General features: G+C 44.8%; 1 protein-coding gene across 1 annotated transcript in view; it reads left to right on the top strand.

Moving 5' to 3' along the window:
* Positions 1–1,505: 1,505 nt before the first annotated feature.
* Positions 1,506–12,454, top strand: part of LOC147256041 (ski oncogene-like) — a 76,200-nt gene continuing 65,251 nt past the window's right edge. The window contains exon 1 of the mRNA XM_086213935.1: positions 1,506–2,963. Coding sequence (XP_086070061.1) covers positions 2,058–2,963 — 906 coding nt within the window. The 5' untranslated portion in view covers positions 1,506–2,057. The remainder of the gene's footprint in view (positions 2,964–12,454) is intronic.

Genomic DNA, 12,454 nt, shown 5'->3' with positions numbered 1-12,454 from the left:
ACTTCTCAGTCTCCAGGTAACACTGAGCACTCTGACAACTGTGAAATGAGGCTGAAAACTCAGACAACTAGAATGTAGTTGAGGTTAGTTTATTTATTTATTGGTTTATTTTTTAATCACACTATTTCTTATAACATGCCTTTTTCAATGAAACATCAAATTTCCAATTGTGAGTTTGCGATGGTTATTGGTTCATTAACGCACTCTTAATTATTCTATTAAATCAAAAATTCATAAAAAGTAGCTCATATCAACTTTGATAAAGTATGTAGAATAAAGATAATAAGAATAGCCTGAAATATAAATCTATAAGTGAACTAATGATCTTCAGGGTTTATTTTGTCGATGTGAGCTGCAGAAGAGTGTCCTTCAGGGGTTGGCGCCTACAATCATGTTGCAGTTACAGTGATGTTTGGCTAGGGGACGCCACAGGAACAGCAAACTACCCTTTCATCTTACAGAAGTTCAACTTGCTCTGGACACATGACCTCCGGATGTTGAGTAACTCGGTTTTGACTATTACCTAAGAAAAGCATCGTAATTGTTATAATATCTCATAAAGAGAGCATCATTAGAAGAAGAGCGTGTTTTTTGTGTATGCTTTACATCTTTATGAGCAGGCTACAGATACTGGCAACATTCAAAATGAATCAAATTGAAAGGGTACGGGGGGCCTACCCATAATAATTATATATTTTCAGAGTTTTGATCACTCAGTTCTAATTGCTTATTTGTGGAAAAACACTCATTTTATTAGTTTGACCGTCTCTCAGGGTCTCCAGTTGACGCGCTGCTACTGCCAGAATTAACACGGTGAAGAGGAGGGAAACATAAATAAACCGCAGTCACTTGAGCAATTTGCATTTCCTTTCCCGAGGCTAAATAGGTACTCTCGCAAAAACACCTTCAGCTTTTATTCTTTCCCTACCGTCCTAAATGACAAATGCTCTCCTTTCATACGCTGTTTGATTCGGCAATAGTCAAGATAAAGCTCTCAATTAGCTTCTATGTAGTGGAGTAAAGAGTAGCCAAAAATCAAATATAAGTGCCTCTTTCCAACGTCACTTGTGGGAAAAAAGTACATTACTTCCTAAGAATTTCTGCAATAAATATATAAATTCAACGTAGCCGAACGTAGTAATACACAAGTAAATGCATGCAGGACTTCGAGTGGCATCCTCATGTAATTTCTGTGCTATGAAAAAGTTGTAGCTTAACATTGTATTCTTTCCCCTATGAACCATGAACGCAACATCAGTCTTCCCCGTCTTCTTCTTCTTCGTCTCTCTCTCCAGGGCAGTGGTGGTGGTGGTGGTGGTGGAGGGGGGGGGGGGGGTGACGGCTTCTTCCTGGAAGAGCCCTGCAGAGTCACTCACATTCCTGGCTGGGATTCAATGACTGAGCCAGACACACAAACACAGAGGGAGGGGGCGCGTGAGAGAGAGAGAGAGAGAGAGAGAGAGAGAGAGAGAGAGAGAGAGAGAGAGAGAGAGAGAGAGAGAGAGAGTTTGTGTGTGTGTGTGAGAGAGAGAGACATAGACGGAGCGCGTGCGAGCGTTAGAGAGAGGGAGCGCGAGCAGGCTGCCTCTCAGACTTCTCATCTCCATACAGTCAGAGTGAACTGCGGGGGCAGACGGAGCGGACTGCTGCAGTACTCGACAGCGGAAAGAGCCGCAAATAAGGATTTTTTATCGAGCTGTATCGACTCACAACTCCCGCTTTTGTTTTGTTTTCGCCTACCCTTTTCTGGAATTCAACAGAGGAAACTTTTGGTCTTTCTGGAGTTTGGAGAGCCGTCCCCCCACCCCCCCACCCCCCAGATATGGACAGTCGGCGACCCGCTGCAGGGAGCGACTGGCCGGTTTTCACTCTGTAGTCACAGGAATAAAACTGTAAACTCGCTGGCTGGGACTTTTTACTGGATGTTTGATGAAGCGCTTCGCAATTTTGTTCAGTTCTTGGACACCGTGGATTTATCAGGTTCAGGAACGATTAGATACTCGTGATTCCCGGTCGACGACAAGAGGGATTTTCGTTTCTAAAGTTGCAGGAAAAACATGGAGACTGTAAATCGGCAGAGCTTCCAGCCTCATCCGGGACTGCAACAAACTCTCAAGCAGTTTCACCTCAGCTCTATGAGCTCTCTGGGCGGACCGGCGGCGTTTTCTGCTCGGTGGCAACATGAGCTCCTCTTCAAGAAAGACGGTAAGGAGCCCGAGCCGGTTCTGCAGCATCTGCCGCCGCCAGTGATGCCAGGCCCGCTGTTTATCCCATCGGACCGCTCCACGGAGAGGTGCGAGACGGTCCTGGAGGGTGAGACCATCTCTTGCTTCGTGGTCGGCGGGGAGAAGCGGCTGTGTCTCCCGCAGATTCTTAACACGGTGCTGCGGGATTTTACCCTGCAGCAGATCAACTCGGTGTGCGACGAGCTGCACATCTACTGCTCCCGGTGCACAGCGGACCAGCTGGAGATCCTCAAAGTCATGGGGATCCTGCCCTTCTCCGCACCGTCCTGCGGCCTCATCACCAAGACGGATGCCGAGCGACTCTGCAACGCCCTCATCTACGGAGGCGCCTACCCGCCACGCTGCAAGAAGGAGCTGAGCGGAGGCTCGCTGGAGCTGGAGCTCACCGAGAGGAGCTTCAAAGTCTACCACGAGTGCTTCGGCAAGTGCAAGGGCTTGTTCGTACCGGAGTTGTACACCAGCCCCAACGCAGCGTGCATCCAGTGCATGGACTGCAGACTCATGTACCCGACTCACAAGTTCGTGGTGCACAGTCACAAGGCGCAGGAGAACAGGACTTGCCACTGGGGCTTCGACTCTGCTAACTGGAGAGCGTACATCCTCCTGGGCCAGGATTACACGGGCAAAGAGGAGAAGACCCGCCTGGAGCAGCTCCTGGACGAAATAAAAGAGAAGTTTGACTTCGCCAACAAGTACAAGAGGAAAGCATCCTCCAGGGTGAGTGGACCCCCCTGCGTCGCCTCTTCACCAAGCCTAGATTTTAGTTCTTACGTTGCGGTTTCTCTGCTCCATTCTTATCTCCTTTTTTATAAACTGCGAGAAGCTTCATCTGATGTTGCCCTATTTGAATTTAGTTTATGAAAGCGCTAATATGTGTGTCAGTGAGGTTTCTTTTTTTTGGGGGGGGGGGGGGGGGGGTTCCCAGCAAAGTCAGGAATGTATCCAGTCTACTTGTTTCAACTACTGGGTGTACTGTAAATGTTGTGGTTTCCAACCACTGGTCCCTGGAATCTTTTTTTATGTTCCTGGTGGAAACCTTCTCAGATGCATGGACTCTTACTGGGAATGTATATTCGTGTGTGTCCCGTGTTGTTTTAGGGTCTTATTTCTGAGGCTGGCTCCCTCAGTATTTGCTCATCATTGTCATGTTGTTACTAATTAGGCTTTATACAGCAGTCACAGTAAAACTCCACCTGTGGTAGTAAAGCCATTATTTGCCTGTGAGACACCTCATAGGCTCACATTTATTGACCTGTACTGTAAATACAATCTCGTTTACCAACAAATGACTCAATGGGAAATAGTAAACAACAGTTAGGCGGGCTGAGTAGTTACATGTAAGAAGTGCGTGTGTGTGTGTGTGTGTGTGTGTGTGTGTGTGTGTGTGTGTGTGTGTGTGTGTGTGTGTGTGTCTGTTAAATGGCCTTTTCTGCCACAAGCGCACACCCAGACCATCTTCGGCTGTGTATCAGCCTATATCTCTGGTCATATGTGTTTCCATGTGGAATATAAGGCTCAGTTTGTAGTGGTGGAATTGTTATTCATGCAAAATTATCAATTTTCTTCTGTATGTGGAGTAAACATTCCATTAATATATGAAATATTCATCATATGTCTGGAGTTCCCGTGGGTTTCATCACTGCTGCTATCAATGTTGAATGGTTTGTCTCCCTTTTTTGTCAGTTTCTGACTGTGTCCACATCCTTTGATTCTCTTTTTTTTAAAAATTGAGATAATTCAAAAAGGTTTGTATTATTAGAATTCGAGCGTCCCTGAAGCTTTGGACTCTGCATGTTTCCTGTGATTTTGGAAATCAGATAAGAGACTCCCCGCCAAGTGAATCCGTTAGTCCGTGCTGTCTTCCGCTCAGAGTTTATGGGCTCTAAAGTTGTATGAAGGGATTATAATCTGAGTTTGATGTGCAGGCAGGAGTTTACAGAGAGGAGAGAAAGAGGAGTTTGGGTGGGAGACTGATAAAAGAATCCCACCCCCACACCACCACTAGAAAAAAAAAGGCCAGTGCTGCCATTTGCATGAACTGTTACACATGAATGGAGTTGATGAAGCAGGGTTTAGAAGTATTGTGGTGGAAACATAATATGATCCCAACAAAGAGGAGCATTCAGCAAACATCGGGCCCACCCTCCCCCAAACATCCACCCACCCCAGGCCAGCCACCCACCTCTGACACACATACGCTTCTCCTCCCCCTCTCTTACCTATGTTTTACTCCTATCTGATTGACACCGGAGTGGACTTGTGGGGCCACAGACTGGTTGATGAGGAACAGAAAGCCACCGCAAAAGTGTTTACAAGCATCTTGCTTGTCTCAGTGGAATCTGCCAAAGACAGAGAAATCAGGGAGACCCTTGAAGCCCTCAAGAGTGCCAAAGTCCTGCCATGCATGGTGAATACCCACTCTTGGCACACACTCCAACTAAAGTGGGCACACCTCAAGGACCCCCACATTCAGGGGCCTCTTCTATTTTTATAAGTGCCGACGGGGCACCCAAGTGTTATGCCAAAGGCTCATTTGAGCCTTTGCATCGCTTTTAATTCGACTCCTCCTTTTTTCCCTCAAGTACCCTGTTTCAAGAAACACTAATGAGGGAATCCATGCTGGGTAGGAGTTGAGGGATATTGCTAAACTTATGGCAACACAGCTTCCCTTTGTCAGCACATTTCAGCAAAGCTGAGGCACTTTGAAAATGTTCTTGGAGGATGAGAGGCAAAGTGCTAGACTGCGCTGCCTTCTACCTTTCAGCACACGAGAAACGCTATCATCTGCATGCTGTCAGCAGAGGAGCAGGGCGACTCTGTGAATATTAATGAGGCAGTTACAAAAGTGTTAGCAGCAGTCTCGCATGCAGACAGACACAGGAAACGATATTTCCGCAGTTCCCTCCTCGCAGACACTCTTTTAAGAGCTTCCTTCTGAGATGCACATATGACTGAATCACAGACGGTTGGAGTAGAAACAGTTGTAGACTCTTTGTAGTGTGCATGGATTCGTAGAAGTGTGAATTTGCAGTAAATATGTATGTCTCTTTTCGATATCAGTGAATGTGTGATTTTAAACAACAATGAGCCGAGGCAGTCAACTACTGAACTGGTGAAATTAGTTGATAGGCTGGTTGTGGAACCTTTTTAGAAGTTGCCAGCTCAGGGCTGTGACGCTTCTGGTTTCTTGTTAGTACAGATGATGGGTGGCACACATCATCTGTGGCTTTCCACATCAGGATGTTTAGATAGTGATTGTGGCTGAAGATTAACTATAGCGCTAACTTTACAATTTGCTCTCAAGATGAGAAGATGTGACGATCTCAACACCATCTCAAATAAAACAGAGATACGCTATGGAATTTAAAAGAAAAACACGCTGAGTCAGGCCTTTTTCTTTTTTGGAAACTTTCTTACATGACAAGTATCCTGCTAATTCTTCAGCTATGTTTCCAAAAACTCATTCAGTTTTGGAAATAAAGCACCTTTTCATTTTTCAAGTCATGGAATTTTTTTTTTTTTTTGTGTGTGGATATTGGTTTTTGTACAAATTAATGCTGATCTAGACGAGACAGGCAGCCAAACGTAGGTGACATTCCAGACCCGCCACTCCCACAGAGAGGTGAGTATGTCTTACTCAACTATTACATGGAAACACTTTTGCATGAAGCATTTAACCACACATGCATGTCATTACAGCCAACCGTGACTCCGCTGCATGCTTTTAAGAACAGGGGGAGTCAGATTGCCTCATTCGCAGTGATTCATTCTCATCCTGAAGTGCTGAGGAGTGATTTGTTTAGAGACAGACGTGTATAAAGAATGAGAGCAATAAAGCAGAGAAGTGGCCATTTTGTGTTTATGCTCCACATATGCTGTGTTACTGTGCTGACACCCAGCACATTCCTGCAGGCTGTTTCCATGTTTCATGCTGCGACTCAGTTTGGAAAAGGCTCAGACCAATTCCTAGATCACACCACACCATTTTTAGCCTTGATATTCAGCTTGCCGATGTTTTTTTGTGAGCTCAGTGACTAAAGCTCCGGATCAGATGCAAATGCTATGTGTTCATTTTTCAAAGTTGATGCATCTGGTGCGCCAAATATCTAACGGGCTAACTATCTGGATCAGTTGATGACGAAATTAAGGCAGGAGAACCAATGAGAGCGATAATCGTGAGTGGTCTGTGCAGTTTGCACACATGTACAACATCCCAAATCCATTTACTCACAAAGTTTTCATTTTTGGTGTTTCGCACATATCAGCGCACAAATAATGTCGTTCATCTCTTTCCGCAACATCCAGAAAAAGAGATGACATCTCACATTTTGTTTTAAAAAACTGCCTGTGTGAATTCTAGCGTGTGTTTTTCAGACGGGTCATTTGGAGAGCAGGAACATTCGTGGCTCTGCTCATTTATGTAGTGTGTAAAAGTAAGCATGGCCATTCATGAGATGTGAACTACAGCTGTCTTACAACTCTGAACGTTGCGTGCGCACAAAAATGCCGACTGGCGTAAACAGTCCAGTATTGAACCATGCAAATTTGGATTTAGATTTTGAGATCTGGTTCTAAGTCATTGCACACTGACATTCTCTAATGTTCAGTAGCTAAAACTTCCCCTTTTACTTCCACAACCTCCCTGCCCCTAAGAGTCCTCCACTGGCCCTCAGGATATCTGGCTTCCATCTGAAGGGGCTGCTTGTTTCAGGAGGGAGGTGGGGCAGTGGTGTTGGTGGGGGCTCAGAGGAAGTGAACTCCCCAAGGGGATATAGGTCCATGTCCTGTTTCATATGCAGGGCGCAGTGTTGGCTAAGCCTGCTGACAGCCAGCCATGTCCAAACGGTGGACAGGACAACAGCTGGTAGCTGTGCATTTCAATGGCTGCTGAGGGAGCATTTCAGTCTTCTCCTTACTGGTGTTTGGCACAATGTGACAGATATAAAAGTCTGCTGCAGAGCTTCTTTTTGTCTGGAATGTGAGGAAAAGTGTTCTCAGCGCTGTATTTTCTTCTCAGATCCTTATTTTTACTGGTCAAATAGTAGAATTTTGACTGTGTTCTCTATCCTTTGAAAGGGAAGAAGCCACTAATTCAATTAGGCCTGTGTAATGAGTTCTGTTGCCTGGCCAGGCTGGCAGTCTGGGATTCTAATGAAGGACAGTCAGTCCATGCTGCGAGGCATGACTGAGGGTCAGAGAGATCAATGCTATATTGACACTCAAGTGTCTTTTTGTCAAATGGGGTTGAAAACTCCATCACTTCTCAAGCTCAATTTAACAGGAGTGACAGAACCAACAGAGAGTCAGAGGAGTTCACTGGCCAGTTGGCGCTGCTAGAAAGAAAGTGTTGCGGTGCAATGAATATAGCCGTATATATACATTTTGGGTTGACTTTAATAATGGATTATATTCTGACCAAAAAGAGACGTCTTTAGTACAAAGAGAACCCACTTTTTTACCATGTGCACTATAACTGCTCCCAGCCTGAATGGTATGCAAATGAAAGTCAATTAAAAAGAGGGTGTTTAATTAGTACTTAAGTTTGTGTGCTGAAAGTTTTTCTAATTATTTTCCACATATGCTGCTGCGCTTTCATTATTCTTCCTCTCTGCAGGAAATCAACTGCAAAAAAACGACACATTTCTTTTATTTATTTTGCTCTTTTCTCCCAAAAAAAAGAAAGAAAGTAAGAAAAAAAGTTGAGTTTAGTGCAACTTTGCTCTGAGGCTGCTGCAAAACTTTGAGGAACAATTGTTTCGCGAGATGAAAAGTCTGCATGGTGGTTTTGATGTGCCGTTAAACGTCTGTCTCAGTGTGTGTTTCCACCGCAGCTATAACACAGGAATGCGCTGTAAGACACACGAGAACGAGGCGGGGGGAGAGAGTGGCAGAGCATCACAGGGAATATAGCTTGTTGTGTTGTCTGGGAAAATTTTCAAAGGGCTGCCATTGAACCAGCAGCAGAAAATGAATTAAGAGCAGTGATTCCTTTCATACAGCGTGTCTCCCTGCCAGCAGCTGTTTATTTCCAAGCCTTTTTAAAGTTCTGTGAACAAAAGGGGATTTTCCCAGTTGCTGCTTGATAGTGCACAAGGGATAAAAGCATCTAGACAGCAGTGTGTGTTGCTGGTTGTTTGTTTTAAGATTGAAAATTTACAGTTACTTGACAGACCCGGTGTGACCACCTCACACTCAAGCTGCCGACATCCTCTAGACAACCCAGTGTTTGATTTTCCAAAAAAATAAAAATGCAAGGAGTTCAGCCTCCAAGGGTATAAGATATTTTTCAGAAGTGAGCTACCAAAAATTTGCATTGAATATCTGGTAGTGTTATTTGCTTCTTTGATGCAAAGTGTTTCTTTTCTCAAGCAGTTCTAGACACCATCACTGTCTTTGATGAATAGTGGAAATCCTATTCAGGAGAAAAAACACACGAGAAGTTCAAGCCCTCGTTGCCAGCTATTGTCCACCCTCCACCCCCTCTCTGCCGTGCTCCCGTCCCCTGCCTCTCCTGGACTGCTGACTTCTCCATCTATCAGCAGCGCCTTCATGTGACAAATGGCCAAGCTAGGAAGTATGCTTTATGGAGATCCCAGGCAGGGAGGATGAAGCAGTTCATTAATATATACCTGAGGAGCAGACAAGGTGCAGGGAGGGAAAGCAAGTGGCTCTCCTGTCCATCCATTCAAACATGATGGAGGTTCCCACAAAGTAATGCATGCTGGCAGTGTTATAGCCAACCATGCATACGAGCTGCCTTGGAATGTGGTGCACGCAAAGCTCAAAGCTCAAAGCGCATACGTTTGAGGAGCCGAGAGCATGCGGGGAAATGAAATATTTTCTCCCACTAGATGAAATCCCTGTCAGAATATTCATAGCCCTCTGCTAAAGCGTGAAACTAACAAGCACACTCAGCTCACCATGGCTATTCTTAAGTCTCAGAAAGACCTTAAGCATGTCTCATTTGGGATTATTGCAAAAGCTGCACGAAAGGAAGAACTCAGTGACCTCCTGCAGGTGTTGCGTGAAAAAGAAGCTCATCCTCCATCTGATGTTGCAATTCGATGACTTGGCCTGGCTGTTGGCTTGCGAACAATATGGTCCATTTTTTTTTCAAGCATTCAATATTGATGGTAGGTTACCGTAGGCACTGAGGTCCAGCGTGTTTATTTAATGAGTCTTTGAAATATTCATCGACACACATGGCACTGTAAGACCAAGTATTGCCTTAACTACACTACATTACATATCCCTAAGCCCCCTTCCTCAAACCTTTCACCTTTTCTAACCCATCCCATGGCTTCTGAACCAGGAGATCATCAGATTTGAGGCTGGCAGTAAACTGAATTTGCATCTTTGTTTCTGCCAACTGGCAGCAAACCTTCAACATGGAGCCATTTTCCTCACATGAACTGCGGACAACCTGATTCTCCTTTGTTTTTGAATTTTTTTTTTTTTTTTTACACATTTAGCGCACAACAGATTGTGTCAGATGCACTCTTTTCCACTGGAATTACTCTGTTTGGTTTACATGGGGGTCTGTGTTTTGGAAGTGAATGCATTTAAGAAGATTGAAAATGTATCCAGGCTGCATTACATCTTGAAATAAAGACATCAGCTGATACTGAACTCAAGGTTTTGGGTGTCCTCGGGTTAACTTGGATGCTTACCTGGAAACCACCCAAACTGTTCTCAGGGGATTAGTTTACAGTATGTCTGTGTCACTGTGGGTTACTGCAACATTGTTTATGCACTGCACGCATCTAGATCTCTAATGACAGCAGTTATTTTATCTGTTTATTTTGATGCGCTGGCTGGCGTTCGCCTATCACCATGCTTAAAGTGAGATGGCAGATTTGTTTCCGTGTCCGCATGAAGTGTTGAGAGCAATACTGCAGCGGTGCTTGACAGGCACCACATCTGATATGTGTAGAGGAAAGTACCAGTCATCTTTTTTTGTCTCCAGCCCTTTTTTCTTACTGTGAAGTCAGCACATTTCACCTTTTAAGTAAGTAAGTAATCAATGAGAGTGCAAAGTTTGGTGATAAAAATATGTGGGAAAAAAAAAGGAAAACACCACTACGGTGGCTTTCATTGCAAGATAGACTGGGGGGGAGGGGGCTACTTTGTGCTGCGTCAGCCCTGGAGCATTCATTTGACAGCAGTGCTGGCCTCTGTCCCCCTCCCCCCCATTTCCCCTTGTGCATCCGTATGTTTAGAAGAGTAGTCAGCAACGTGCAACCTTTCCCTCCCCAAATGAAGAGGTGACCCACCTTAGCCCTTGCCTCTCTTAAAGCTAGGTCGCACAATCGCGTGCTACTGAGCAACTCCCAACGGGCAGATGGCTGTCTGGCACTCACACACACACACACACGCACACACACACACACACACACACACACACACACACACACACACTACTCCCTAACAAATTAACATTCACTGGTAGTATGAGGTAATGAACTGAATGTTAGCGTGATTAAAGGTGTGCTCAGATGTGCTTTACATTTAATAGAAATATTTTGGGCTTAGCTCTTAAATTATGAGACACATGGGAACATCTGAAGAGCAGAGGCATCCTCTGCCTCATTTGGTGTGTGATTGTGCATGGGGCTGGTCTAGTGTATGATTTGCGGTTGTGAAGCTGCAGTCGCGCACGTGTGTGTGTGTGTGTGTGCGTGCTTGTGTGTGTGTGTGTGTGTGCGTGTGTGTGTGTGCGTGTGTTTTGTGCCTGGATCAGCTGTAGGAGCTGTAGGAGGAGATTAGCATGAGCTCACTGCCTACTCATTTCCATTCCCATCTGCCTGTCTCCCACAGTGATGCCTGCCCCCCTTCCTTCCACACACACAAACACACACTACAACCCCCACACACACACATACATAGGTACAGACATCCACACAATACACAGATCCCACCCCCACAATGGCTCCTGAGACTTATAATGAATACAGAAGCAGACAGAATTGCGTGCAGACTCTCGCGCACACACACACACACACACACACACACACACACACACAAACATGTACGCACACATGCATGCACACACGCACGCATGCATGCACTTGTCAGCCGTGCCAGCAGTGTGTAACACCACCAGACATGGCCTGGAATATCCCTCCATCCTGTCAGAATGTCAGAATCTAGTGGTTCAAGACAGACTATTTGGACAGCCATCCATGGGTGGACAGTTTTGCCTGAAGGGCGTCTACGTAATTGTTCCAGTTTGGGAACGACAGGTAAAAAGAGAGGAGATACAGGGAGAATTTGAAGTTAATAATAAGCTGCTCTAATCTTATTTCTGATTGAACTGGCATGATTCCTCGGAGGAGAAAGCTGCCAAATCAGCTCTGCAGCTTTGCAAAATCTCTGTCAAGTGGATGAGATGTTGATTCTAGGGAGAGATGTGGACTTAAATACTGTGGCTTCAAAAATAAAACTATCTGTTGGTGCAGAATGACACTGTCAGCTTTTTTCACATATCCTTTGTGATTTATCCATCCAAAAATCCAGCTGGAATTGTCTTGGGAAACCATGATGGAAGAAACTTTGGGTCCATGATCATTCTATGTGAAGTGCAGCCAACATTACTAGCTGTGTGTTTTACCATGTGGTTTGTTCGCTGCCATGCTCCAGAATCAAGGAAATTCAATTCACATCTAGTTTGACTTCTGCTTTATCATCCTATAATATTTAGAAGTACTGGTGGAGTAATTGCCCATCAACTATGGCTATATTACCTAGATATTCCACAATATTGCCATCAAAATGACCCCGCCATTATGAAGCTGGCATAATTCGGCCTTGTGAATTTTCCATTGCGAACATTGATTTGGCAGGTCCTACCTCTGCTGCCAGATCAGAGGTGGAACAATCCGTTTCCTCATTCTGCCTCCTTCCACTTTAATACAGATGGTGAGGTGCAACAGCAGCATAAATATTCCTTGAAAACGCTCTGTCCTGACCACCGTCTGGTTGAAATAAATGTTGTTTATTTCATTGAGCTGGTGGAATCCGGCTTTTACAGGGTTTGCCACACGGAACCACAACACACTAGTAGAATTCTTCCTCTTTTGTGGTTTACACCTTCTTGTAGTAGTAACACGTTGGTGTAACAAGAACAAGAAAATCGGTTAAGTTTAAGAAAAACAAAATAAGTGAACGAACATTTGAAAATTGAATACTACATGGCGTGCACATTGTTG

This window comes from Aulostomus chinensis, chromosome 9, assembly GCF_037954235.1.
Source record: "Aulostomus chinensis isolate RoL2024-O1b breed Wild chromosome 9, RoL_Achi_v1.0, whole genome shotgun sequence".
Lineage (NCBI taxonomy): Eukaryota > Metazoa > Chordata > Actinopteri > Syngnathiformes > Aulostomidae > Aulostomus > Aulostomus chinensis.
This window is presented reverse-complemented; position numbering and strand designations above follow the sequence as displayed.